We start from the raw sequence: 23,992 nt of genomic DNA, 5'->3' as shown, positions 1-23,992 counted from the left end.
CCTTCCAGAAAGGGGCGGGACTTCCGTATGCGCTCTTCCTGTGCGCGAAGTTCGGGTCCGTAGTGGGCTAAGGGGGAGGGTTTCCAAGGGAGCGCACTTCCGGTGCCCTTTCTTTCGCCAGCATTACGGGCCCGAACCCTCGTGTGAAGGGTGTAGTACCTAAGCTGCAGCGGGGTAGAGGCGGGCCGGCACCCCCTTCTGACCTCCGGTGCCGCCGGCTTCAAGATCAGACATGGCCCAGAACTTGAAGGACTTGGCGGGACGGCTGCCCGCCGGGCCCCGGGGCATGGGCACGGCGCTGAAGCTGTTGCTGGGGGCCGGCGCCGTGGCCTATGGTGTCCGTGAATCCGTGTTCACTGGTGAGCAACCTTCGCCCGCTCGCCGGACGCTTCCAGTCCCTCCCCCAAACCCCTTGCCCTGTCTCACCGCCTCTCGCGCCCCACCACGAGCCTAGCTAGCATTTACTCTGAGCAGCGGCCTGGCCTGATCACCACCCCTCTCCCCACAGTGGAAGGCGGGCACAGAGCCATCTTCTTCAATCGGATCGGTGGAGTTCAGCAGGACACTATCCTGGCTGAGGGCCTTCACTTCAGGTAATGGCGGGCAGAGCTTGACCCTGACCTTTCACCCTTGACGCCGACCCAGCGGTGGCTATAGTGGGACGTGCAACAGGATTCAGCGCTGCTTTTTTTCCTCCTCCTCATCTCTGCTCCTAGGATAGTGGGTGCTGCGCGAACCTCCAGCAGCATATGAACTGTTGTTCCCCAAAGGGACAAGAGAATCTCTCCTTGTTGGTGGTCATGGGGAGGAGCAGGCCAAAAAACGCGTGGTGAGGGAAAACCGGGCAAAGCTAGTGAAACTGCGGCTTTTTTGAGGGAGGGGGGCGCGGGAGTTTTGCTGTGTCGCCCAGGCTGGAGTGCAGTGGCGCGATCTCGGCTCACTGCAACCTCCGCCTCCTGGGTTCAAGCGATTCTCCTGCCTCAGCCTCACGATTAGCTGGGATTACAGGCGCCCGCCACCACGCCCGGCTAATTTTTGTATTTTAGTAGAGACGGGGTTTCACTATATAGGTCAAGCTGGTCTCGAACTTCTGACCTCAAATGATTCGGCTGCCCAAAGTGCTGGGATTCCAGGCTTGATCCACCGTGCCTGGCCGAAACTGCGGCCTCTTAATACCTATCCCTGTCCCCTGCAGGATCCCCTGGTTCCAGTACCCCATTATCTATGACATTCGGGCCAGACCTCGAAAAATCTCCTCCCCTACAGGCTCCAAAGGTAGGTCTGAGCACTTGGTAATCACATGGCAGGTGGGATGATCAAGGGAGCTGGCAAGAAACCCCAGGGGAAGATGATAGTGTCAGGCCTTTAGGCCTTAGTTTCCACGTCTGCAAGAACTGTAACAAAAATACATGCCTCCTGGGGTCAAAGCAGCACATTCTGAACACCTTGTGTTTGCGTGCTTTCTACTGTCTCCTCCCTGACATATATTCAATAAGAGTATTGTTTGTCCCTTGTTTTATTCACTGCCTAGATCAAAGCCTTGTTTTAAAGCCTTTTTTTCTAACTGCCTGACTTACTAGATCTACAGTTACATCCACTAGTATACTCTGTTCTGGAGAAGTTTGTCCCTACCCTTGACTAGTTCACCTGTTCTCTCCTTCTAGACCATACATAAAAGCCATGCCTTTGAGTTCTCCAGACCTCTTCCTCCTCCCCACCCACCCACACACGCTCACACACACACATACACCCTGGGTGAGGTAGCTCACCTGTAACCTGTAATGTACTTCTTTGTACTATACCTAGTGCAGGTGGCTTATTTATTTACTAGACTGCTGGGCCCTGGAATAAAAGATTCATTAAACACATTATTGTCCCCCAAGTCCTTACAGGAGACGTGATTATGGTACAGCGTGAAAGCACCCACGTTAGAGGTTGCATGGAGTACAGAGGGGGAAAGAGCAGTCAGCTCTGCTGGTGACGGGGTTGCAGTTCCAGGCTTCACAGTGGGTGAGGGTGCATTTCACCTGTGCTGCCTCATGTCTTCCTTGTCAGCCTGATTAACTCTCCTCCCCCCAGGGCAGTGCCAGGCTGTACATCATTACACAGGGCATATAGGGAGGAACACGAAGGAGAAAATGCTTGGGAAAGTGTGTTTGGCCTTGACCAGCCACTGCTGACCTCAATCTCAGACCTACAGATGGTGAACATCTCCCTGCGAGTGCTGTCTCGACCCAATGCTCAGGAGCTTCCTAGCATGTACCAGCGCCTAGGGCTAGACTACGAGGAACGAGTGTTGCCGTCCATTGTCAACGAGGTGCTCAAGAGTGTGGTGGCCAAGTTCAATGCCTCACAGCTGATCACCCAGCGGGCCCAGGTCTGACTCCCACTACCATCTGCAGGGTGTCAGGCTTTCCCTTCTAGGCCCAGAGTACTGGGAATTAGGAAAGGCAGCTTAATAGAAAAGGATTGTCACCCTAGTGCCATTTCCACCTAAAATCTGTGCTAATTGCCACTGTGAACTAAGGAGAGCCAGCATTAGAACTCGGTAGCACTTGGTATTAGGAAGCACAGAGGAAGATGGCCAATCTTGGCTTTTCCTGCACCTCTTTCAGCAGAGAGGCTTATGTTACAGGTTTGCCTGACAGGAAGCTAAGGCAGCGCATATTGTATTGAGAGAGTGAAAGATGAGGGGCCGCAGCCCAGTCCCCTCAAACCGCCCTTCCCCACCCTGCCCCAGGTGTCCCTGCTGATCCGCCGGGAGCTGACAGAGAGGGCCAAGGACTTCAGCCTCATCCTGGATGACGTGGCCATCACAGAGCTGAGCTTTAGCCGAGAGTACACAGCTGCTGTAGAAGCCAAACAAGTGGGTGAGTCGCAAGAGCAGTGGGGTGAGGGCTTCCGAGATGCAGGAGGAGGAAGGACTCCATGGATGGGGCTCCTGACTAGCACTGGGTCTCCCTGACTCTGTCCCACGACAGCCCAGCAGGAGGCCCAGCGGGCCCAATTCTTGGTGGAAAAAGCGAAGCAGGAGCAGCGGCAGAAGATTGTGCAGGCTGAGGGTGAGGCCGAGGCTGCCAAGATGATATCCTTCTGCGTGAGAGGTCTCAGCCCAGCCCCTGGGGCGCCTGAGCTCCCCATCCTCCTTCACGGGCAGGCTGATGAGACTAAGGCGAATGCGACTCTGTGCTCTCTGGCCCTTGGCTCCTTGTTGTGGGTGGGGACTACAGATGAGATCTGAAATCTTAGTGGGGGTACCTGAGCCCCGACTCCCCACTGTAAGGCCAGATCAATAGCATTGCTGGCCTTCCCTTCATTTCTGCTGCTGCCCCTAGTTCCTGGCAGCAGCCTGCAGGGAGGCCCACAGGTGGGGTCCAAGGTAGAGCGGGCACAAGCCACCTGAGCACAACCTTGGATCTGACAGCCCAGAGGAGGACTGTAGCAAGGGAGTGTGGTAAGGACGGGGCTAGGGATTGAGACCTGCCCTTGTGTGAACCTTAACCCTCCTCACCTTGGAGAAGCACTGAGCAAGAACCCTGGCTACATCAAACTTCGCAAGATCCGAGCAGCCCAGAATATCTCCAAGACGGTGAGTGTGTCAGCCCAGCATCTCTGATGGGGCTGCCTTGAGAAAGTGCTTTCAGTTAAGGCACATTGACGTGAGGGAATTCGAACCTTGCTTGTTCGGGTTTCTACTCAGAGTGGTTTTATGGCCGGCGTGGTGGATCACCTGAGGTCAGGAGTTCAAGACCCACCTGGCCAACATGGTGAAACCCCACCTCTACTAAAAATACAAAAGAAAATTAGCCTGCTGTGATGGCGTTTAGCTATATTCCCAGCTACTCAGGAGGCTGAGGCAGGAGAATCACTTGAACCCAGGAGGCAGAGGTTGCAGTGAGCTGAGATCATGCCACTGCACTCCAACCTGGGCAACAGAGCAAGACTCCGTCTCAAAAATAAATAGCCGGGCGTGGTGGCTCACGCCTGTAATCCCAGCACTTTGGGAGGCTGAGGCGGGTGGATCACAAGGTCAGGCGTTCAAGACCAGCCTGGCCAAGATGGTGAAACCCCGTCTCTACTAAAAAAATACCAAAAAAATTAGCTAGGCGTGGTAGCGGGCACCTGTACTCCCAGCTACTCAGGAGGCCGAGGCAGAGAATTGCTTGAACCTGGGAGGTAGAGGTTGCAGTGAGCCGTGATAGCGCCTCTGCACTCCAGCCTGGGCAACAGAGCGAGACTCTATCTCAAAAAAGTAAATAAATAGGCCGGGCGCAGTGGCTCACGCCTGTAATCCTAGCACTTTGGGAGGCCGAGGTGGGCGGATCACAAGGTCAGGAGATCGAGACCATCCTGGCCAACACGGTGAAACCCCGTCTCTACTAAAAAAAAAAATACAAAAAATTAGCCAGGCGTGGTGGTGGACACCTGTAGTCCCAGCTACTTGGGAGGCAGAAGCAGGAGAATGGCGTGAACCCGGGAGGCGGAGCTTACAGTGAGCTGAGATCGCGCCATTGCACTCCAGCCTGGGCGACAGAGCAAGACTCTGTCTCAAAAAAAAAAATAAGTAAATAAAAAATAAAATAAATAAATAAATAATTGGCTTCTCCAGTACTCTTCCCCTCATCAAGAATGATTCCTCTGGGTTCCCTGACCTTTTGTTCTTGCCTCTGTTACTTTGCTAATAGTCATAGCTGCTGCTCACTGCTCTGGATCCCTAAATGAGAGTAGAAGCCATGTCTTATTCATTGCTGTATCCCTGCCCTAATCTGCATGTGTTCCATTAAGTGGCTACTGAATTGCAGGGGTCAGAATTGAGGTCTTTGTATTTCCTGCCCTGTAGATCGCCACATCACAGAATCGCATTTATCTCACGGCTGACAACCTCGTGCTGAACCTACAGGATGAAAGTTTCACCAGGTGAGAGATGTGACCACTCAGTGGGGTCTCACAAAGAACGTGGGACTTGGGTCTGGTTGCTTGGGCTCTGGAGCCTGCTACAGAGAGACATTGAACCAAGATTAGAAAAGGGGGTGGTTGACAGTTTCTATCTTGTGTCTCATAGGATTGATTTTATGAGATCAAATAGGATTATTCACATAAAAAGCACTTTAATTATAAAGTTTTCATCCAACCAAAAAGTGATGAAAGATGATACTCAGTGTTCTTACTCAAGAGCCCTCAAACTCCTCCGGTGCAGGGAGGGATGTTAGGAAAGAAGATGAGAGGCCGGGCGCGGTGGCTCAAGCCTGTAATCCCAGCACTTTGGGAGGCCGAGACGGGCGGATCACGAGGTCAGGAGATCGAGACCATCCTGGCTAACATGGTGAAACCCCGTCTCTACTAAAAAAATACAAAAAAAAAAACTAGCCGGGCGAGGTGGCGGGCGCGTGTAGTCCCAGTGACTCGGGAGGCTGAGGCAGGAGAATGGCGTAAACCCGGGAGGTGGAGCTTACAGTGACCTGAGATCCGGCCACTGCACTCCAGCCTGGGCGACAGAGCGAGACTCCGTGTCAAAAAAAAAAAAAAAAAAGGGAAAGGAGATGAGAAATAGCAGTGGCCATGAGAACACACCGCCTCCTTTCATGAATCAGAGATTCCTGGCTGTCAACCCTGTTTGTCTTTTCTCTTGGGAGCAAAGGAGGGTTCAAAACTGAGTGGGGCCTGAAGCTGTCAACTAACATGTGCATTTCTCTTCTCTGCTTCCTGTTCATCTGGCGATCTGGCACCACAGAGGAAGGTAAGTTGTTGCTGCTTCTGTGGGGTCCTGCAGGCTACCTTCTCCCAGTACCTGCCTCCTACCCTACTCCCTTTCCCACCTCCCCGCAGACAAACCCTCAATCGGGGTAGGAGGGTCATAGAGGGAATGGCCTAGAGTGTCCTGCCTCTCACATTTATGTCCCCTAATGTCATCATCTGTCTTTTTTTTTCTACAGTGACAGCCTCATCAAGGGTAAGAAATGAGCCTAGTCACCAAGAACTCCACCCCCAGAGGAAGTGGATCTGCTTCTCCAGTTTTGAGGAGCCAGCCAGGGGTCCAGCACAGCCCTACCCCGCCCCAGTATCATGCGATGGTCCCCCACACCGATCCCCTGAACCCCTCTTGGATTAAGGAAGACTGAAGACCAGCCCCTTTTCTGGGGAATTATTTTCCTCCTCCCTGTGTTAACTGGGGCTGTTGGGACATTGTGTGATTTCTCAGTGATTTCCTACAGTGTTGTTCCCTCCTTCAAGGCAGGGAGGAGATAACCACCAACCCAGGAACTCTCAATAAATTTTATTACTTAACCTGAAGTCAAGGCTTCACGCTTCACGTGTTCACGAACTGGATAACGGGCAGCACGCATGCGCACGTTTACATATTCCTCCTGAGTCTGTCTTCGTGTCTGCCAGCAGGGGGCGCAAAAAAAAAAAAATCTGGCTGGGGCAGCTACGAGGAAGCTGGGCCTGGGCTCCAAAACAGGACCCAAACTGGGACGGCTGGCCCTGAGTTCTGGAGGCCCAGCTGTGCTCTTCACCCCACCCTCCATTTCTCCCACACCACCCGTTTTTTTAAGGCTGGACAGCCATGGCTTTGCTGAGCCAAGTTTAAAATCTGATGACCCCAACAGAGCTGCTTCCTTGGTCGCAGGGTTCCTTGTGGCTGTGGGGAGCCTGCCTGTGCCTGTTGAGGCACTTCTGTGCCCAGAAGCCCAGTGTATTGCGTGGCCTGCTATAGGCCACCCACATTCCATTTCTCAGTCACCAGGCGTGAGGAGCTGCTAGCTAACACGGCTCCCTGTGTGGAGGTGGGCTTTTCATTCCCACAGCTCTGGGGCCAACGGAACAGGTGCCTGTCTGTTCAGTCCACAGATAAGCTGACAATTATCTTCCCAAGACAGGCCTTCCTGAATCTCAGGCACCAGAGAAACAAAGCCACTGTTTATACCTGAATCTCCCACTACTGCCCATTTCCCATCCCTGAGGGGAGACAAGGAAGATGTAGAACTCAGACAAAACATGGGGGCAAAGTATGTACAGGAACTGCCAAATGCAGATAGGGCAGCAGGTGGATCTGAACAGAGGGACTGGGTTAATCTGCTTCGGTTTTTAAGATGTTTTTCTCTGCTTAGGGTTGAGTATCGAAGGACAAAGCAGACGTCGCAGCCCCAATCCTGAATTGCTGGGAGGCTGAGATCAACAGTTAGACAAAAGACAGGTCAAGTGACCTGGATCAGTCTTCCTCATGTTCCCATTCACACTTTATTTCATGTTCCCAAGGCGGGAAGACAATGGAGGTGCCTAGGGAACCAGTGTTTCCAAATCTTGCTGCAGCCGTAAAGGCAGCCATTTTGTCTTCTTCCCATTGTTCCCCTTTGCCTAGTGATTTGTCCCCCATCCAGAGGGGTGAAGGTCAGAGGTTGTTCATCAGTAGTCCTCCATGGTCTTCAGGGGTCCCTGAAGGTCACTGCCGAAAAACCGACCCGGGGGCCATCTTTACCAGACAGTGTTAGGAGCTTCACAATTAGACCATCCAACACTGTACTGGAAGATGGACCCAGGGCGGGCCAAAAGAGAACTACGGTGCATGCTCACCAGTTGCTACAGGGACCCTGGCCACAGGCCAGGTGAGGTCTCTTGAGAGGGGGCGAGCCAACCCCAAGCTCAAGGTCGACTGTGGGTTCTGGATCCACCAGGTGACAAATCGCACTGGGTGGGCGGAGGGGCTGGGGCCCATTGTGTCCCTTAGTGGCAGCCCGTCAACAAGAGCCACCCCTTGTACAGCACTCTCAGCTCAAGACAGGGGGCTTCCGGGGTGCGTGGGAAGTGGGGAGGGGGCTGTAGCCAGCTAAGAGCTGGGGACCTGAGGCGATGGATGTTGCTGACACAGGGACAGGGGCCTCCATCATTACCCGGCAGTATTAGAGACTCCCAACCGCACCCAAACACTGCTGGGTAAGACGAGGGCCCCCACCCAGCCCGCCCACCTTGGGTCAGGCAGCTTCAGGCCCAGGCTCCCTGTGGAAAAGCTGCAGATCCCTGGCTCCCATCCCCCCACCACCCGAGTCCCTGGGGACACTTCCTGGTGAGCCTTGCTACCCGCCACCAGCCACACCCTGGGTCGCTGATTGCTAGGCCCAGGTTGCGGTCCAAGCAGCCCTCCGAAGCCCCTTGACCGTTGGCCCCCTGCCTCCGAGCCACCTTCCCCACCCCCCGCAGCCTGTCCCGACCCGCAATACACACCGATTTACCCACCCTCGTCCCCCCTCTGCAGTCCCTAGCTCAGCCCAGGACCTCTCCCCTGGTGGCCTTTACCTGTCACCGGGCCCGCCTGCCCCCAGAGAGTGGGTGCCGGGGAGACGAAGGGGCTTTAAGGCCCCCATATTCCATGGCCTAGAGCCCGCCCTGGCCTCCGCTCTTCCTCCTTCCTTCTCCGCCTGCCGGGCAGCGCAGGCTCCTTACCTGGGCCCCGCCTGCCACCCTGCGCACAGGTGTGTCCTCCTGCCATAGGCTGCCCCTCACCGCCTTAACCCCTTCCCTCCCAGCGCCAGCCACGGGCACCTCCTCTAAGGCTTGGCCACGCCTCTGGGCCTCCCACCCTCTCCCAGGGCCCTCTTTTCTCCAACTTGCCCAGTCTCACCCCTGTCTCCAGAGGAACAAAAAGTGGGGGCTGTTCTCGGGTCCCCTCCCCACAGCAGCTGCTGTCCCCAGGACTAGCCCATTCCTCTGTGGCCTCAGACCCTGCCCACAGCAAAGCTGGAAGGCCAGAGAGATCCCTGAGGTCAGCGAGGGGTCAGCTGGGCAGGAGTTGGGCTGTGCCGCCACGCGGTGCCCGGCCTGTGCTGGGGTCCCCTGAGGGAAAGGTGAGGGAGAAGGCCCCGCCAGGCCTGTGAAGGGCAGGTGGGTCCCGGCAAGGTACCCCTAGTGTGGAGTTACCCACCGCTACCCAGAGACCCCAGCTGGCCCGGAGCATCAGCCCTGCCCCTCGATTGAGGCCTGCAGAGGGAGTGATCGCGCTCCACTCTCCGGACCGAGCTGCTCCTGGACCCACCTCACAGCACAGCCCTCAGCGGAGTCCAAGTCGCACCCCAAGGGCAGGTAGCCCAAGGGCGGTTAGAGGAGGTGGGACTTGCCTTTGTGCAGCTCCGGCTGGGATAGAAAGGGCGTTGCTGGGAGAGGGGACCTGAGCCCGACAGGTGATTGCCCCACCCATGCCCTGGAGGGCCGCAGCCCCAGGGAGCTATTGTGTTGCTCAATCCTTAGCTGTTCTCTCTCCCGGTCTTTGTTTGCTTCCTTCTTAATACCTGCCAGCAATTATTTGATGCTTGTGATCGGGTTGTGAATCTGTCTCCCTGACCAGCCTAAATTCCAGGAGGTCGGGGGACTGCGAAAGCCTGTGGTGCCGGGGCCTCTATAAGAAGGATTTGCTGAATAATGCACGCTCAGCCTCTGGGCTTTGGAACCTGTGTCGTCTCAGCCTTTCCAGGAGTGGGCGCCAGCCCTTCCTGAGGGATGACTCCCACCGGCTTTCCTCCCCAGGAGACCAGTGTTTCAAATAAAGAAGAAACGCCAATCCTGACATGGGGGAAGGAAAGGGGACCAAAAAACAGAGCAGTCTTCAAGCCAGCCAGCTCTTCAAACTCTGCCCAAAAGGATAAGGGCGGCAGTAGCCTGGGTGAGGGGAGGAGCTGGGCGCGCCTGGGTGCACTGAGGAGCCAGTCCCTGTTCCCGCCAGAGGGGACGCAGCAGGGCTGGCCTCGGGTTTGCGCTTCCGGCTGTTAACTACTCTTCTTAGTTCAGATCTGGAAGTCGGCATCAGGGGAGTGTGATCAGACCCCCCTGAGGGTGGCCCCAGCTGCAACTCCAGGGTAAGGAGTGTGGACTCTGGGGTCAGACGGCCTGGGTTCAAATCCCAGCTTCACTATTCCATAACCCTGTGACCTTGGGCAAGTGACCAAGTTACTTAGTCTTTCTGTGCCTCAGTTTCCTCCACTGTAAAATGAGAATGATAAAAGTGCCTAGACTGAACTATCGTGTGTAGCCTTTTAGTCCCTGGGCACATGGCGAGCTTGTGGTGAGTCACTGTGCCCGTCTTATCGTCGGCCGCCATCTCGGTGCTTTTCATAATCACCTTGTTATGATCGCCCTCCATTTTAAAGAAGGAGACTGGGGAGCTTCGCCCACGGTCACCCTCCCACGTGTGAGGCGGAGCCCCGACCCACGTCCGTCTGACGGAAGGCGGAGCTTTCACTCGAAGGCACGCACGGTTACCCATCCTGCCCTCTGGCCGCCCACTCACTGGGCAAGCAAAGCGTTCAGAGGCCACACAGTGATCCCAGGGCTTTATTTACAAGAGGAGAAGGGTTGGCCCTGCCTGGGGCCTGGCTGGGCTATATACAGGGTCAGGGAGAGGTGGGGGGATGCAGCCATTTAAATTACAATAGAATGGGGCGCTCCTAGATTCAGGTTGTGAGTCTGTCCACCGTGGAAGGCTTCCGCAGGTTCAGGGCTGAGGCTGCCAAGAGAAGGGAGTGAGGGAGTGAGAGGGTAGCTGGAACCTGGAGGGGGAACAAGAAGGTCTGGGGCAACTGGGAAGCACAGAGTGAGGCTACGGCCACCCCATCCACCCAGGGAAGGCAGTGGAGCCAAGGACACGGGGCAGGGCCGGGAGGACACCCAGGCAGAAGAGCTGTACCATGGCCACCTGAGGACAGCGCCGCTCACTTCCTCTTGAGGGAACCCTTGCTCTTCTCCTTGTCTGCTGACCGCTGCTTCTTCACTTTCTCCTCCCTCTTGTTCTTACTGTGCAGGTTCTCATACACATCCTCCTTGTGTCTGCAGCGGGTGCAGGGGGGCAAGTACAGGTAGTGGGTGCAGGTCAGGAGACAGGGCGGGGGACTCGGCACTGGCAGCCCCCTCTGGCCACCCCATCTCACAGGCGACCCAGCCACTGTCCCCGCACTAGACTCCAAGCTTCTAGAGGACGGAAGCTACATCTCATACAGGAGTGCACGGCTGGTACCTAGCAGAGGCCCACACGTGGCGGGCACTCGGGAAATGCTTATGAATAGAAGGGGTGAGACCCAAGCCTGAACTTGAAGCCAGGCCCCCCCAGCTGCGACACTTGTCCTCTCCAGAAAGTGAGGATTGGGTTGGGCAGGACAAAGGGGTGGATGCCGGGCGGTGGCAGTCAGGGCCACTCACTTGGACGAGGTGCGGGAGGCCTTGGCATGGGCGTTCTTCATGGCTGGGGGGTAGGTGATGTTCCCGTACTCCGACTCCTGGCCCTTCTGCGACTATGGGCAGAGGGACGGTGGGAGGGTGGTGATCCCAGCAGGGCCAGGTGGCACCTGTCCCGCACTGCAGCCCCCCCAGGCCCTGCTCTGCACGCACCTGTAGGACCTCCAGCTTCTTCTTGGTGGTTTCAATGAACTGGGCAATGGCCACGTAGATGAACTTGTACTGCGCCTCTGTCTGCACCATGCCCGAGCGCTGCGCCCGCACCATCTGGATGGTCTTCTGGATGTCAATGTCACAGTCCAGGCCTGGGTGGAGGGCAGTCAAACCTCAGGTCCAGGCATAGGCAGACACCGAGGGTCTGCTCACCCCCGCCCCCAAGCCCCCAGGTGCCCCTCACCCTTGGTGGAGATGTTCTCCATGAGCATGTCGATGACAATGATGGTGCCCGTGCGGCCAATGCCGGCGCTGGGGAAAGACGGGGGTACCGTCAGAGGCCAGTCAAGCCCTCCCGGGAAGGGGGGTACCCAGTGCTCAGCTCCAGCCCCAGGCACCACAGGAGCAGCCTGAGCCTCCAGTGATGGGAGGGAATGTGCCCAGGGTCACCGGGCAAGTGACGACAGAGGTTTGCCCAGCTCTGCATGGGCATGCTCCACTTCTGGCTCTGTGGTGCTGACGCCGGCTCCCTGGCTGCCACTGTCCTTCCCTCCTCCACTCCTAGCGCCAACTCCTCACTCCTGGTGAGTGGCTGCCCCCACCCCGGAAGACCTGGGACCCCCAAATCCCACCACTATCCTGTCGGCTCCCAGGTACCCTGAGCCCTCCCCGCCTCTCCCTGCAGGAGTTCTGGAGCATCTCTCAGCGCGGTTCACTTCCCTTTTTTCTTCAAACCCTGACATCAGGAAAAGGACAGCTCTGAGGCAGCAGGGTGCAGGCGCACCGGGGCAGGACACTCAGAGGAGCATGCAGTAGGAAGTTTCTCTCCTTTCCCACCCCTGGGCAAACAGACGCCAGGGAGACCCCAGGCCCACCCTCGGCTGGGTCCATCAGGCTGATGCCCTGAGTCGCACTGTCTAATTTCAAACCCAGATTGTCAAAAATAACCCCCCACACCCACTTCCTTCCTGTAATGTCTAAATAAAGGCCACGGGGCTTCCAAGAAGTGTGTGATGTGTGTGTGGCGGGTGAGCAGGAGGGTAGCTCTCGGGGATGGGCCTGTCTCTGAGAGAGCAGAGGACAGAGCCGGGTCCCCGAGACAGCCCGTCAGGGGCACCTCTAGATTCAGCCGACTTGTCCCAGGACAAAGAGCTGCTGGGGGAAGAGGAGGAAGCCAGAGGCTGTCGCAGGCCTGGGGTCCACGGCGGGAGTGGGAAGGGACCAGAGCAAGGCAGGTTCCCATTTCCCCCATTCTCTGCCTGACATGAGTTACTAAGCCAGTAACAGCGCCCCGTGTTTGAGGGCTGACGGAATTCCAGCTGCAACGACAGGGTCTCGTTGAGTTCTCACTACAACCCTGAGGTCCTGATTTTACAGAGGAGGAAGCTGAGGGTTAGAAAAGTTAAGTAATTTGGCCAGGCGCGGTGGCTCAAGCCTGTAATCCCAGCACTCTGGGAGGCCGAGACGGGTGGATCACGAGGTCAGGAGATCGAGACCATCCTGGTCTACACGGTGAAACCCCTGGTCTACACGGTGAAACTCCGTCTCTACTAAAAAATACAAAAAACTAGCCGGGCGAGATGGCGGGCGCCTGTAGTCCCAGCTACTCGGGAGGCTGAGGCAGGAGAATGGCGTAAACCCAGGAGGCGGAGCTTGCAGTGAGCGGAGATCGCGCCACTGCACTCCAGCCTGGACGACAGAGCTAGACTCTGTCTCAAAAAAAAAAAAAAAAAAAAAAGTTAAGTAATTTGTCCAAGATCACGCAGCTGGTAAGCTGAGGGGCCCTGCACCCGCTGCCTCTCATCTGCCCAGGCCAGGCCGGCTCAGTGGGCTCATCTGTGGGACCCCTGCTCCTCCTTGTGGCCCCCACCTCTGCACCTTACCAGGGTCTCCTGATCACAAACATGAGGGTAGATAGAGGAGCTATGTGCACCCCCAAAAAGGCATCGCCCATCCCGACACAGCCCTGGGGCCAGGATGGGGCACCCCTGGGGAAGCTGGGAGAGAGGGCGGAGTCAGGAAGAAGCCAAAGCCCTGGGGCTACCGATGGAAAAAGAGGAGGAAGGGGGAGCGCATGCCCCATGGATGTTCCTGGGAGGCCAGAAGAAACCAACAGAGTGAGACCTGGAGAGAAAGCGGAGCAGCCAGGACCCAGGCCTACTGTGGGTGCCTGCCCGGCCTTGCCCTGCCTAGCTTGGGCCTGGCCAGCAATTGGGTCCCAGGTTCCTCTTCTGTATTTGGTAGCGTTGGGTGAGATGGCACATCTGGGGAGGGCTCTGAGGAAGACACCCGCAGGCAGAGGGCCAAAGTGGGGCTGGTTCCAGCCACATTCCACCCAGGGGTCTGGAGCCATGAGGGGACCCAGAAGAAGCCGGGAGTGAGTGGAAGGCACCAATCGTGAGTTAACGCGTATGTTGCTTATAACGCTCATGGCACTTAGCAGTATTTACTTCTCAGTGGTCACTACTACCATCAGGATTATCATCCTCACCTGCAGTGTACGATGATGGGCCCTGCATGAGGCAGACTTTCCTGCCGCTGGTTGATCTGGTCCAGGAAGCTGAGGACACCCCCAGGCTCACTGGGGACCCCATGGTCGGGCCAGCTCAGGTACTGGTAATGCCAGATCTCCCGAATCAGGTCCCCCTGAGCCGAGGACACAGGGTCAGTGCCCCCTGCTCCCTTGGAACACCCCACCTGTCTCGCCCTACCCAACCAGAGAGGAGAACAAGTCCAGGGAGGGACTCCCGGAGCAGGGCAGGGAGTGGGGGCCACTCACATTGTCCAGTGGGGAGACCTGTAAGGTGCGGAGTTTGTATTCGGTCGTGTCATGCTCCCCGCAGTTGGTCACAGAGTAGGGCCCATAAACGCGCTGAGTGCCCACCTCGGGCCAGTATGGGACACATTTGTTCTAGAAAGGGAGGGTCGGGTGGGGATGAGGCACAGAGCAGGGCGCTGTGGCCCATCCCAGGTCCTGCTCTAGGTTCTGAGTGCCTGGCACCGGCCCAAACGTTTGTTGGATGGATGGATGAGCTGGCAGAGAGGCAGGAGACCTGGGCTCTCGTCTCAGATCAGCCACCAACAGGTGGTGCGACCTGGCCAGCCGCTTTACCGGTACATCCATTTGTCATTCAACAAATGTTGCCAGGGCAGGCGTTGTCCCTGAAGCCGTGCAAACCAGGCTGCAGTCACAGACACAACTAACACCCAGTCTGTGCCCCTGTGCCTGAAGGAGCTCACAGAGACAAGTGACCGGGGGAGACACCGCGCTGAGGAGCGTGGCTGAGAATGAGGAAACTCGCCCTCTAGGTCCTGGAGAAAACAAGACCTGAATTCACAGAGAAGGCAGCGCTTCAGCTGTGTCTTCAAAAACGAGGCATCTGCCAGGCAGAGACAGTGTGGACAGAGAGTCATTTCCTAGCAGAAAATGAGCTTGTGCAGGCTGGGCGCGGTGGCTCACGCCTGTAATCCCAGCACTTTGGGAGGCTGAGGCGGGTGGATCACGAGGTCAGGAGATCGAGACCATCCTGGCGAACACGGTGAAATCCCGTCTCTACTGAAAATACAAAAAAATTAGCCAGGCGAGGTGGCAGGCGTCTGTAGTCCCAGCTACTCGGGAGGCTGAGGCAGGAGAATGGCGTAAACCCGGGAGGCGGCAGAGCTTGCAGTGAGCAGAGATCTGGCCACTGCACTCCAGCCCGGGCGACAGAGCAAGACTCCGTCTCAAAAAAAAAAAAAAAGAAAGAAAGAAAATGAGCTTGTGCAAAGAAAGGCTGGGAACCCGAAAGAGCCGCGGCTGCTGGGAGCGGTGAGCCTTCAAGAGAAGCATGGGAGTCAGAGGGAAACCACCAGGCCTTGAATGCCAGGCCTTCAAGTGTGACTTTATCCCAAAGGTGACCAGGAGCCATGGAAGAGATTTCAGAGAGGAAGGAACTTGACCCAGTTTGTCACGGATGGCATCACTTCAATGGCAGCACAGAGGGTGCTGTGTAGGGGGAGCCTACAGAGTAAGAGGCAGACTCCAGAGACATCTATGGGGCAGGGAGGACAGGAGGGGCCTGGATGCAGACAGGTGGGGAAGGTGTAGGAGGAAGGAGGACAGCCTAAAACCTGTGTCTGGAACTCAGAAGAGCCCAGGGATGCATGCAGGGATCTGGGGGTTGCATTGTGTAGTCGAGACTTTGTCACTAGCCCTCAGTTTCCCAACAAGGGCTGGACCCTCACCCCCCAGATCCCTTTCTGCCCTGGCATCTGACGGTTCTTTGACTTAATGGTATGACCACAAGGAAGGGGCACAGATGTGGGGATGGGGCGGGGTGCCCTACCCGGCCTTTCTCCACCTCTCGGGTGGTCATGACGATGACGCGGGTGTTCTCCTGCCACGCCATCTGCCAGAAGTCATTGACCGTGGCCTCTAGACAGCCTTGGCTGGCGATGTAGGTCTTAGTGTTCTCATCAGGGCCTAGCAGCTGGTTCTGGACACAAGCGTGGAGAGATGCACCCCAAAACAGTGAGCCCCTCAGCCCAGCACAGGGCCTGAACCACTGCTCCCCTCACCCATGCAAGAAGCCAGCTTCAGCTTTGCCCAGGTGTCTCTGGATCTAGGGTCCCCCACCAGACAGGGAATTCCCAGGGCCCAGCCTCTCCTCCCACATGACCCACACCACTGACCTTGATGTAGTTGGCATTGATGTAGTCGGACCCAGGGATGTTACTGTCACGTCCCTGCAGGATCACTCGGCTGTGGTCAACTGGCAGTGGGTGGAAAGGAGGCGAGATGGCCTGGGTCAGCCAGGGACTCACCACACCTGCGTCAGACCCTCCTGAGCTAACAGGCCATTCTGGTCTCAGAAGCCATGAGGCTTGCGGGGGACTGTGGGCAGCAGGGGTGAGGGATCGTCTGTATGGAGGGAGTGAGGGATTCACAAGAAGGAGGTTGGGAGCAAGGGGCAGCCTGCCTGCTGGTGGTGGGGAGGCACTTCTGGGAGGAGTAGATGCCTTTTGGAGAAGGGGTGTGGGGAGATGGCCCCTCCTGGAGTGGAGGGTGGAGACCTGTGAGATAGGGGCTGCGGCTGGGACAGGGGCGGTCTCCTGGGTGAATGGGGCAGGGGCGGCGGCTGGGGCGGGGCGGTCTCCTGGGTGAAGGGGGCAGGCTGGGTGCTCACAGGGCAGAATGTTCTTGTAGCGGTTCTTGCCCTTGTTCTCTGGCCGCTGCCCTTCCAGACGCTGGTGCAAGTTCTTCACCTCCTGCTTCTGCAAACTCTGAGATGTGGGTGAGGAAATGAGCATCACCTCCCAGAGACAGCATCCATCGGGGGAGCTCACGTGGGTCGGGTCAGGAGCAGAGGTGGGCAAGGGGAGGAAGGTGTCCGCCTGGGGCCCCACACTGCCGCCACCGCCTCAGCTGCCCCAGCCCTGCCGGTTCCCCACCATGCACCTCAAACTCCTCCCAGAAGCCAGCCTTGGCTGTATCCTCGGACTGCTTCTTCTTGTTCAGTTCCAAGACTCGGTTCTCAATGTCAGCCGCATTCACCCTCGTGGCGTAGTACGGCTGGGGTAGGGGAGAGCGAGAAGTCAGCGACTCAGAGGTCTCAGAAGCTCACACCTGGGGGACGGCTCAGGGGAAGGGAGGAAGCAGCTGGGCCCACGCCTGACCTGCCGCAGGTAGACAAAGGCACCTGAGGCCTCCTCAATTCCCGTCTTCTTGAAGTGCTCCACCAGGTCCGTGAGGCTGTCGAAGGTCTCTGAACCACCCACTGTGTAGCGTCCACCCTGGGGGGAGCCAAATAAGGCCACTCACAGGGCTCGAGTCTCCCTCCCTGGGCCCCAGCCTTGAATTCAAGCCCAGGCAGACCCTCCCTGCCGCCCACACTGCGGTCACAGACAGGAGCCTCAGCAGAGGCTCCCCCACCACCCAGCTGCCTTACCTCACACATGACCTTGATGTGGGTGACCCTGAGCGGGGAGCCTGGGCCAGCCTTGGGCTGGTCACTGAGCACAGATAGCACAAAATCTCCGGGCTGGCTGAGGCTCTCACGCACAAGAAACGTCCAGGGCTCGCCCTTGGCCTGCAGCAGCGTCTCTGCCTGCCCTCCAGACATGTGGCCATGGTACCACCTACAGAAGGCAGCGTCAGGGAAGGTGAGACCAGGCCACAGCGGAAGGCGCTGAGCAGAGATATTCACAGAGAAGGGCAGGAAATCGAGCACCTACTGTGTGCCAGGCACTGGGCTAGATGCTTCCAAATCCACCATCATATTGATGCCTCTCACAAACATGCTGACGGCTGGGTATAATATCACCCCCATTTTACAGATGAGGAAACTGATGCTGAGCTGTTCCTCACTGGCCTAGGGCCCCTGAGGGACTCCAAGGCAAGCCTCCAGAGCTCTGCTGCCCAGGCTGGAGTGCAGTGGCACGGTTATGGCTCTCTGCAGCCTTGAACTCCCAGGCTCAAGCTATCCTAGCCTCCAGAATTCTGACCAGGCTTTGAACCCAGAGACCACCTCTGAAAGGCAGAAAGCCTGGCAATATTCAAAATATTTGGAAGAGAGAAACTAAGGAAGAGTGTCCATGAAGGATCAGGCTGTGCCCCGGCAGAGACCAGAGGCAAAGAGAAACACAGACTGAGGCCACACCACAGGGAGTGGTGGGAGATGGACAGAGAGACACAAGGCACAAGGAAGGCCGATGGGGTGCGCTCCCCCAGGGAGGCGGGGAGGACGGCCCCACTGGGGAAAGAGTGGTGTAGGGGGCTCTGCGGTGCCCTGGATGATGTCACTGAAGGGGAGCCCAGGGTTCAAAAGGGTTCAAAGGCATTCAAAGGGGCTGTCGGGGCAGAAAGCAGAACTAAGCCCTTTCCCCAAAGCACACCCCTTTCCCAGGAGGAAACTGTAGCCCCACAATGCCCTGCCCCACAGGAAACCACGTGATGGAAAAAACACAAAACTCCTTCTGGGGAGAGAGTGAGAAGTGGGGTTGTGAGGTTTCCTCAGCCCAGGGACAAGGGGAGGGCGGGCAAATTTTCCAACCGCAGGGATGGGGGGAAGGAGGGGAGGACCAGTCTGTCCCAACCCATCTCACCCCTGCCCAGAGGTGACTCCAGCCGAGAGACCCCCCAGAGCCTCCATACCCCATTAGGCCACTTCAGCCCACCACTTGGGGACAGGCTAGGACCCCAGGCAGCAGGGAGGTGGCTGAGCCCCTTCCCTTGGGCCCCAGGATGAGGAAGTCTCCATGCAAATGTCAGGCTGACCACAGGAAGCGCAGAGCCACCGAGGGACAGATGCAAATTCCCTCAGAGAAGGAGGCGCCACAGACAAGGCAGGGGACACAGCAGAACCTGGGAGAAAGTCTCTCACACACTCCCAGGTTCAGGGGTGACACTGGCTCCTGGGATGGGTCACCCAAAAGGGCCTTCAGTGTGGCTTCCCTGGTCTTAACCTCCTGCCCCAGCACTGCCCTCCCTTCCTTCTCTCTCTTCTCTTTGAACCCAGGCCTCAGCCTCCTCTGCAGGGGCCTCCTGGGGCCCTGCTGCTCTCTTCCAACTCTAGGCACTGGTCAGCCCGTCCTCCTCCTCCTAGCTTGAGGCAAGGAGAAACAGAGGACATGAGCTTTAGAGGGTCTCACTGGCAAAAGCCCCCTGAGTGTTGCGGTAGGGAAGAGGAAGGGCAGGGGGCAGACGGAGCCAGCCATGTGAGGCCCACAGAGGAGGAAGGCCTTGAAGGAGGCAGATCAAGGAAAGGAGGCCTCCCAGGTGGGCCACAGGGCTGTACCGCGACCGAATCCAGCTCTAAGTTTCAATCAGTGACTTGACCAAAAATATTGATGCAGTTTGGAGGCCCGGATCTCAGAAAGGCTGCAAGCTGGCAGAAGCAAGTTTCCCAATCATTTCAACAACCGATCCGCGAATGCAGGGCAAGGGCAGGTCGGCTTGGCCCAGGGGTCCGTGTGAAAAGCCCTAGCGTTATTCCGCTGCCCTTTAAGAGGACCTGGCATTGAGAGGCGGCGGCTGAAAGGAGCCATGGTGTCCTGAGGAGTGTTCAAAGCCCCCCAGCCCCCCATCCATGCCTTTGGAAGACCACAGGAGGAGTCGAGGAGGGCACAGGAAGGAAATGCCTGGAGTATTATTCTGTGCCCGGGATAGTGCAAGACCCTTTACACAGGTGAACACTTCACATCCTGCTTTCAGTGATCTCTGTATTTGACCCCACAGGACAGACCCATCCCCACTGGGCGGCTGGGACAAGATATCAAGTGTCCTGGCAACCGTTCATCCCCATCGTCATCCCCAGTGTCAGCTCCTCACTGTCCTAACATGCGCTGGGGTGAGGGGCAGACGGAGGAAGGCAGGCTTGCTTCCAGAGGAAGAAGAGCTTTCTAACAACAGAGCTGGCCGGCACAATACGCTGGCCACCAGCAGTGGCCTCCCTGTCTCTAGTGGGACCTGGGCTGCGGCAGCCAGGGCCCCTGGTGTAGGGCAAGGCAGCTTTCTCTGGCTTCCTCGGGGTTAGGTGGAAAGGGTGGTAGGTTAGGCTCTGAGACTCCATGCCACAGGACAGCATGGAGGAGGGACACTGAGAGCCCCAGCCGGTGCGGGGAGGGGAGGGGATGGAGGGCAGGCAGTGCCGGGTGCCAGGCTCCCTGTCTCCCTGGCCGCTCAGGGCGGGAGCCGACTCACCCCTGCTTGCGAGTGGCGGGGGTACAGAGGCCTCACCTCTCACTGGTAGGATCGGAGCAGTTCAGCGGGTACTTGAGGTGGATGATGGTGCCGTCGCGGTCCTGCAGGACGCCCTGCTGCTGAGTGTAGTACTCCACCAGCTCTGTCAGCGTCGCGAACTTCTCCCCTCCATACAGGTCATAGAAGTCCCCTGAGTTCTGGATCCGAATATGGGTCACCTGATCCCCCACCCTGCAGGGCACCAGGCGGTGAGGCCAGTCGGTGCAGGAGTAAGGCAGGAGGGCAGGGATCGGCTGAGGTCCTGGGTGGGGGCACACATGGGCATGGGTGGGCACAGACAGGGATGGGGAGGACAGGGGTGAGGGGCGAGGGCACAGACGGGGCGTGGGGATCAGGGAGTTGGCACTGCCATGGGGAACCAGGAATGAGTGGTTCTGGGCCTGGATGGCACAAGATAGTGGCGAAAACGCCGGGGGTGGGGGGGCCCACCTACCTGACAGAGAGCGAGAAGTCACCCTGGTTCTTGCGACTGGGCCGAGCCAGGAAGCTACCATGGACACCTCGGCCCTTGAGCAGGGTCTCTGCATCCAGCCCACTGAGGTCTCGGTGAAACCACCTGGGCGGCCCAGGCAGGGCAGTGAGGAGGGGTCCCGTGGGCACCAGGCACCCTTGCCTCCTGTCTACTGTGGGCGGCAGGCCCTTACCTCACCATCCTGGGGGCTTCCGGAGAGGAAGGGGGCGCAGGGAATGAGGAGGTGCAGCTAGTCTGGGCAGGCGGAGAACTCAGGGACTAAGCCTCAAATGCAGCTCCCAGTGCCAGGCGGCTTCACCACCCCCGGTGGTCCCAGTTCTGGGGCTGCCACTCCACTGGCCTGGGGCAGCTGGCAGGGCGGGGACAGGAAGAGGCGCGGCCGACCCCTTGGGGGAACTCACTTGCACTTCTCGTTTTAGAGCAGAGCAAGGGAAGAGAAGCAGAGCACGGTGGCACTGGGGGTGGGGACGGGGCCCACTTCCCACACGTCTGCAATCAAAGGCTCAGGAGCATGGCATTGCACCTATGTGACAACACATGCAGTAAGGACACACGTGTGCATTGCACACTCCAGGCCCAGATCATACTTCATGCATGTGAACTGAGACGGTCACACAGCATCTCTTCCTCCTCCACCAGCTGCTTTTACACAGCCCTCCCTGGCCCACGCTAATGACAATGATGGCGGTGACAGCTGTCATCGAGTGAGTCCTGCTGGATGCCGGGTGCTGTGCTATAATGGCATCCACATGCCTCGTCTGATTGATTTCTCACCACAGCCCTATGAAACAGGGGCTATCTTTATCATCTCACAGACAAGGAACCTGAGGCTCAGGAAGGGTAAGGCATTGCCTGAGTCCCTCAGTGAGTCAGCTGCAGTGCCAGGATTCAAACCCAGACAGGCCGGTTCCAAAGCCAATGCTTTGAACTCCTATACACCAGCCCTCAGGGCTTCAAAGAACAGAGATTAAGAGTCTCCTTGTGCAAAGGGGCTGCCATGGGAGCGGGAGACTGATAGTTAAGACCTTGCCAATGCTTGCAAGAGAGAAGGGTGCACTTCTCTAGCCAACATATGCGGTTTGTCCATGCCACTGTGGCAGAGGGATGGACAGCATGACCCTGAGCAGCCCTGTCAAACTTGGGTCCTTTCTGATTCTTGTCCCTAGGCCTCTGCCCTGCCCCAGGACTCCCACCAGGGGGCCTATCTCCCGGGGGCTGGGGACCAAGGTCCTCGCCATGGCTGATTTTCTCAGGGCTGGTTGATCTCACAGGCCCTAAACACTAAGGTATATGATGCTCCCTGCCTATAATTCCAAATACAAATGCCAACACCGCCAAACCAAAACGAGGAAAAGCAGCTCAACAGGGGATACATAAGAAACACATATTGGTGGCTTCCCCTAGGGAGGGAAACTGGGTGGCTGGAGGACAGGGCTGGGGGGACACTTGGTTCTCTACATACCTTTTTGAATGTTATATGATGGGCATGCATTACCTTTATAAAAATAAATATGCTAACTGGGAACAATTTCTGGGAAACTTTTAGGGTGCAGGGAAGGCTCTTTGTCTCTACCTGGATGCTTTTTGCGTGGGTGTGTATAAACGTGAAGTCGGCCAGGCACAGTGGCTCACGCCTGTAATCCCAACGCTTTGGGAGGCCGAGGCTGGCGGATCATGAGGTCAGGAGATTGACACCATCCTGGCCAACATGGCGAAACCCCCTCTCTACTAAAAATACAAAAAAATTAGCTGGACGTGGTGGTGAGCGCCTGTAATCCCACCTACTCAGGAGGCTGAGGCAGGAGAATCACTTGAACCCAGGAAACGGAGGTTGCAGTGAGCCGAGATCACACCACTGCACTCCAGCCTGGTGACAGAGTAAGACTCTATCTCAAAAAAAAAAAAAAAAAAAGTGAAGTCAGGTTGTTGTGTACTTAATGTTTATGAACATTATGCACGGTTTGCTTCAGTTAAAATAAGAAAAAAATAGGCCGGGCGCGGTGGCTCAAGCCTGTAATCCCAGCACTTTGGGAGGCCGAGATGGGCGGATCACAAGGTCAGGAGACGAGACCCATCTGGCTAAACGGTGAACTATCCCGTCTTCTACTAAAAAATTACAAAAAACTAGCCGGGCGAGTGGCGGCGCCTGTAGTCCGGAGCTACTCGGGAGGCTGAGGCAGGAGAATGGCGTGAACCCGGGAGCGGAGCGTTGCAGTGAGCTGAGATCCGGCCACTGCACTCCAGGCCTGGGCGACACGAGCGAGACTCCGCCTCAAAAAAAAAAAAAGAAAAAAATAAAGTTTTAAGCCCAACAAGTCTAATTTTCCCATGATAACTACTTTATCATTTTTAGAAACATCAAACATCAATGTTTTCCCCCAAAAAAGGCTTTTCCACTTTTCCTTCTTCCTTTATGTTCTATTTGTTTCTGGTTTTCTTCTCTCACTGGTGCCCTGGGGAATCTGCCTGGGGGGTTTATTGCATGGTCCAGCTTTGACTACCCCTTCAGCTTGGACACCACCCTGGAGCCCCAGAACTCCACGGAACCCCCATGCCCAACGCCAAGGAGCAAGAACACAGCAAAGCTGGCTGCAGTGCGGGACACTCGCTGGTGCTCTCGCTCATCTCAGTGTTCAGAGTCCAGTGCGATGCCTGGCATTGAGCAAGTGTCTAACAAACAAACTTGTCAGTCCATAGGCACATACCTGGCCACAAGCACAGCTTCCTGGTCCTACACACACAGCCTGCTTGTCACACACAGGCAAGGATGCACACACAGCCACGGCACATGCACCTCATCATCCATGTCCACCTACACACATACCTGGTGCGGTGCACATCCCCACGCATGGAACGTAATTCTGACCACACACAGTTTCAGGTCCATGTTCAGCACCAAACGCCCACTGCACCCTGGCCCCAGCACACTGTCCTTCCAGGGCTTAAACCCACTTGGTGGAAAGGAACTAACTAGGTACCCAGAAGAAACTAACTAGGCACCTCTTCCTGAACCATGGAAGAGGCAGGAATTTCTCTGAAGGGTGTCAAGCCAAGATGCAGAACTCAGACAAGAGGTACAGTTTCTGCTATCCTTTGGCAGGAAAATGAAAAACTACCTCCCTTACCTTGGTGCGGTGTGGGATTTGCAGATCACTTTCACATACATGATCTCATGTATGTGAAGCCCTGTGATGTAGGAATAATTTTCCCCGTTTTCTTTTATTTTTTTTTTGAGACGGAGTCTCGCTCTGTTGCCCAGGCTGGAGTGCAGTGGCGGGATCTCAGCTCACTGCAAGCTCCGCCTCCCGGGTTCACGCCCTTCTCCTGCCTCAGTCTCCCGGGTAGCTGGGACTACAGGCACCCGCCACCTCGCCCGGCTAGTTTTTTTGTATTTTTTAGTAGAGACGGGG

General features: G+C 56.8%; 2 protein-coding genes and 1 long non-coding RNA gene across 6 annotated transcripts in view; 1 reads left to right on the top strand and 2 right to left on the bottom strand.

The window, feature by feature from the left end:
• The first annotated feature begins 60 nt into the window (after positions 1-60).
• PHB2 (prohibitin 2) lies at positions 61-6,270 on the top strand. Its single transcript, XM_017891791.1, has 10 exons — positions 61-359; positions 509-593; positions 1,196-1,275; positions 2,193-2,377; positions 2,741-2,870; positions 2,982-3,085; positions 3,512-3,589; positions 4,841-4,917; positions 5,732-5,737; positions 5,934-6,270. The coding sequence occupies exons 1-10, from the start codon at positions 233-235 to the stop codon at positions 5,959-5,961; spliced, it is 900 nt and encodes a 299-aa protein (XP_017747280.1). The 5' UTR covers positions 61-232; the 3' UTR covers positions 5,962-6,270.
• On the bottom strand, positions 6,263-8,415 carry LOC108542030 (uncharacterized). The gene is made up of 2 exons (XR_001889148.1): positions 8,293-8,415; positions 6,263-7,444 (listed from the first exon to the last, which is right to left on the bottom strand). It is a non-coding gene; the product is annotated as an uncharacterized LOC108542030 (long non-coding RNA).
• Positions 8,416-10,302: 1,887 nt separating this feature from the next.
• The window catches only part of PTPN6 (protein tyrosine phosphatase non-receptor type 6), an 18,325-nt gene continuing 4,635 nt past the window's right edge, over positions 10,303-23,992 (bottom strand). Inside the window, exons 1-16 of one of the 4 annotated variants that reach the window (XM_017891789.1) lie at positions 20,755-22,203; positions 20,544-20,666; positions 20,087-20,281; positions 17,298-17,487; positions 17,026-17,142; positions 16,808-16,921; positions 16,536-16,632; positions 16,042-16,121; positions 15,696-15,845; positions 14,150-14,281; positions 13,862-14,016; positions 11,615-11,682; positions 11,371-11,522; positions 11,182-11,273; positions 10,673-10,812; positions 10,303-10,492 (exon numbers count right to left, since the gene is read on the bottom strand). In XM_017891789.1, the coding sequence (XP_017747278.1) occupies positions 10,698-10,812; positions 11,182-11,273; positions 11,371-11,522; positions 11,615-11,682; positions 13,862-14,016; positions 14,150-14,281; positions 15,696-15,845; positions 16,042-16,121; positions 16,536-16,632; positions 16,808-16,921; positions 17,026-17,142; positions 17,298-17,487; positions 20,087-20,281; positions 20,544-20,666; positions 20,755-20,762 (1,788 nt within the window). In that variant the 5' untranslated portion in view covers positions 20,763-22,203 and the 3' untranslated portion in view covers positions 10,303-10,492; positions 10,673-10,697. Of the gene's footprint in view, positions 10,493-10,672; positions 10,813-11,181; positions 11,274-11,370; positions 11,523-11,614; positions 11,683-13,861; positions 14,017-14,149; positions 14,282-15,695; positions 15,846-16,041; positions 16,122-16,535; positions 16,633-16,807; positions 16,922-17,025; positions 17,143-17,297; positions 17,488-20,086; positions 20,667-20,754; positions 22,215-23,992 lie in introns of those variants that run through there. The other 3 variants (XM_017891788.1, XM_017891787.1, XM_017891786.1) reach the window with 3 other exon arrangements.

Source organism: Rhinopithecus bieti, unplaced genomic scaffold (assembly GCF_001698545.2).
Source record: "Rhinopithecus bieti isolate Rb0 unplaced genomic scaffold, ASM169854v2 scaffold_21022, whole genome shotgun sequence".
In the NCBI taxonomy this organism is placed as follows: domain Eukaryota; kingdom Metazoa; phylum Chordata; class Mammalia; order Primates; family Cercopithecidae; genus Rhinopithecus; species Rhinopithecus bieti.
This window is presented reverse-complemented; position numbering and strand designations above follow the sequence as displayed.

Bases quoted from the DNA above. Each gene is read 5' to 3' on its own strand.
- PHB2 (XM_017891791.1), top strand. From the start codon at position 233: ATGGCCCAGAACTTGAAGGACTTGGCGGGACGGCTGCCCGCCGGGCCC. The intron at 594-1,195 runs GTAATGGCGGGC...TGTCCCCTGCAG, and splicing joins GCTGAGGGCCTTCACTTCAG to GATCCCCTGGTTCCAGTACC. The intron at 3,590-4,840 runs GTGAGTGTGTCA...CCTGCCCTGTAG, and splicing joins CCCAGAATATCTCCAAGACG to ATCGCCACATCACAGAATCG.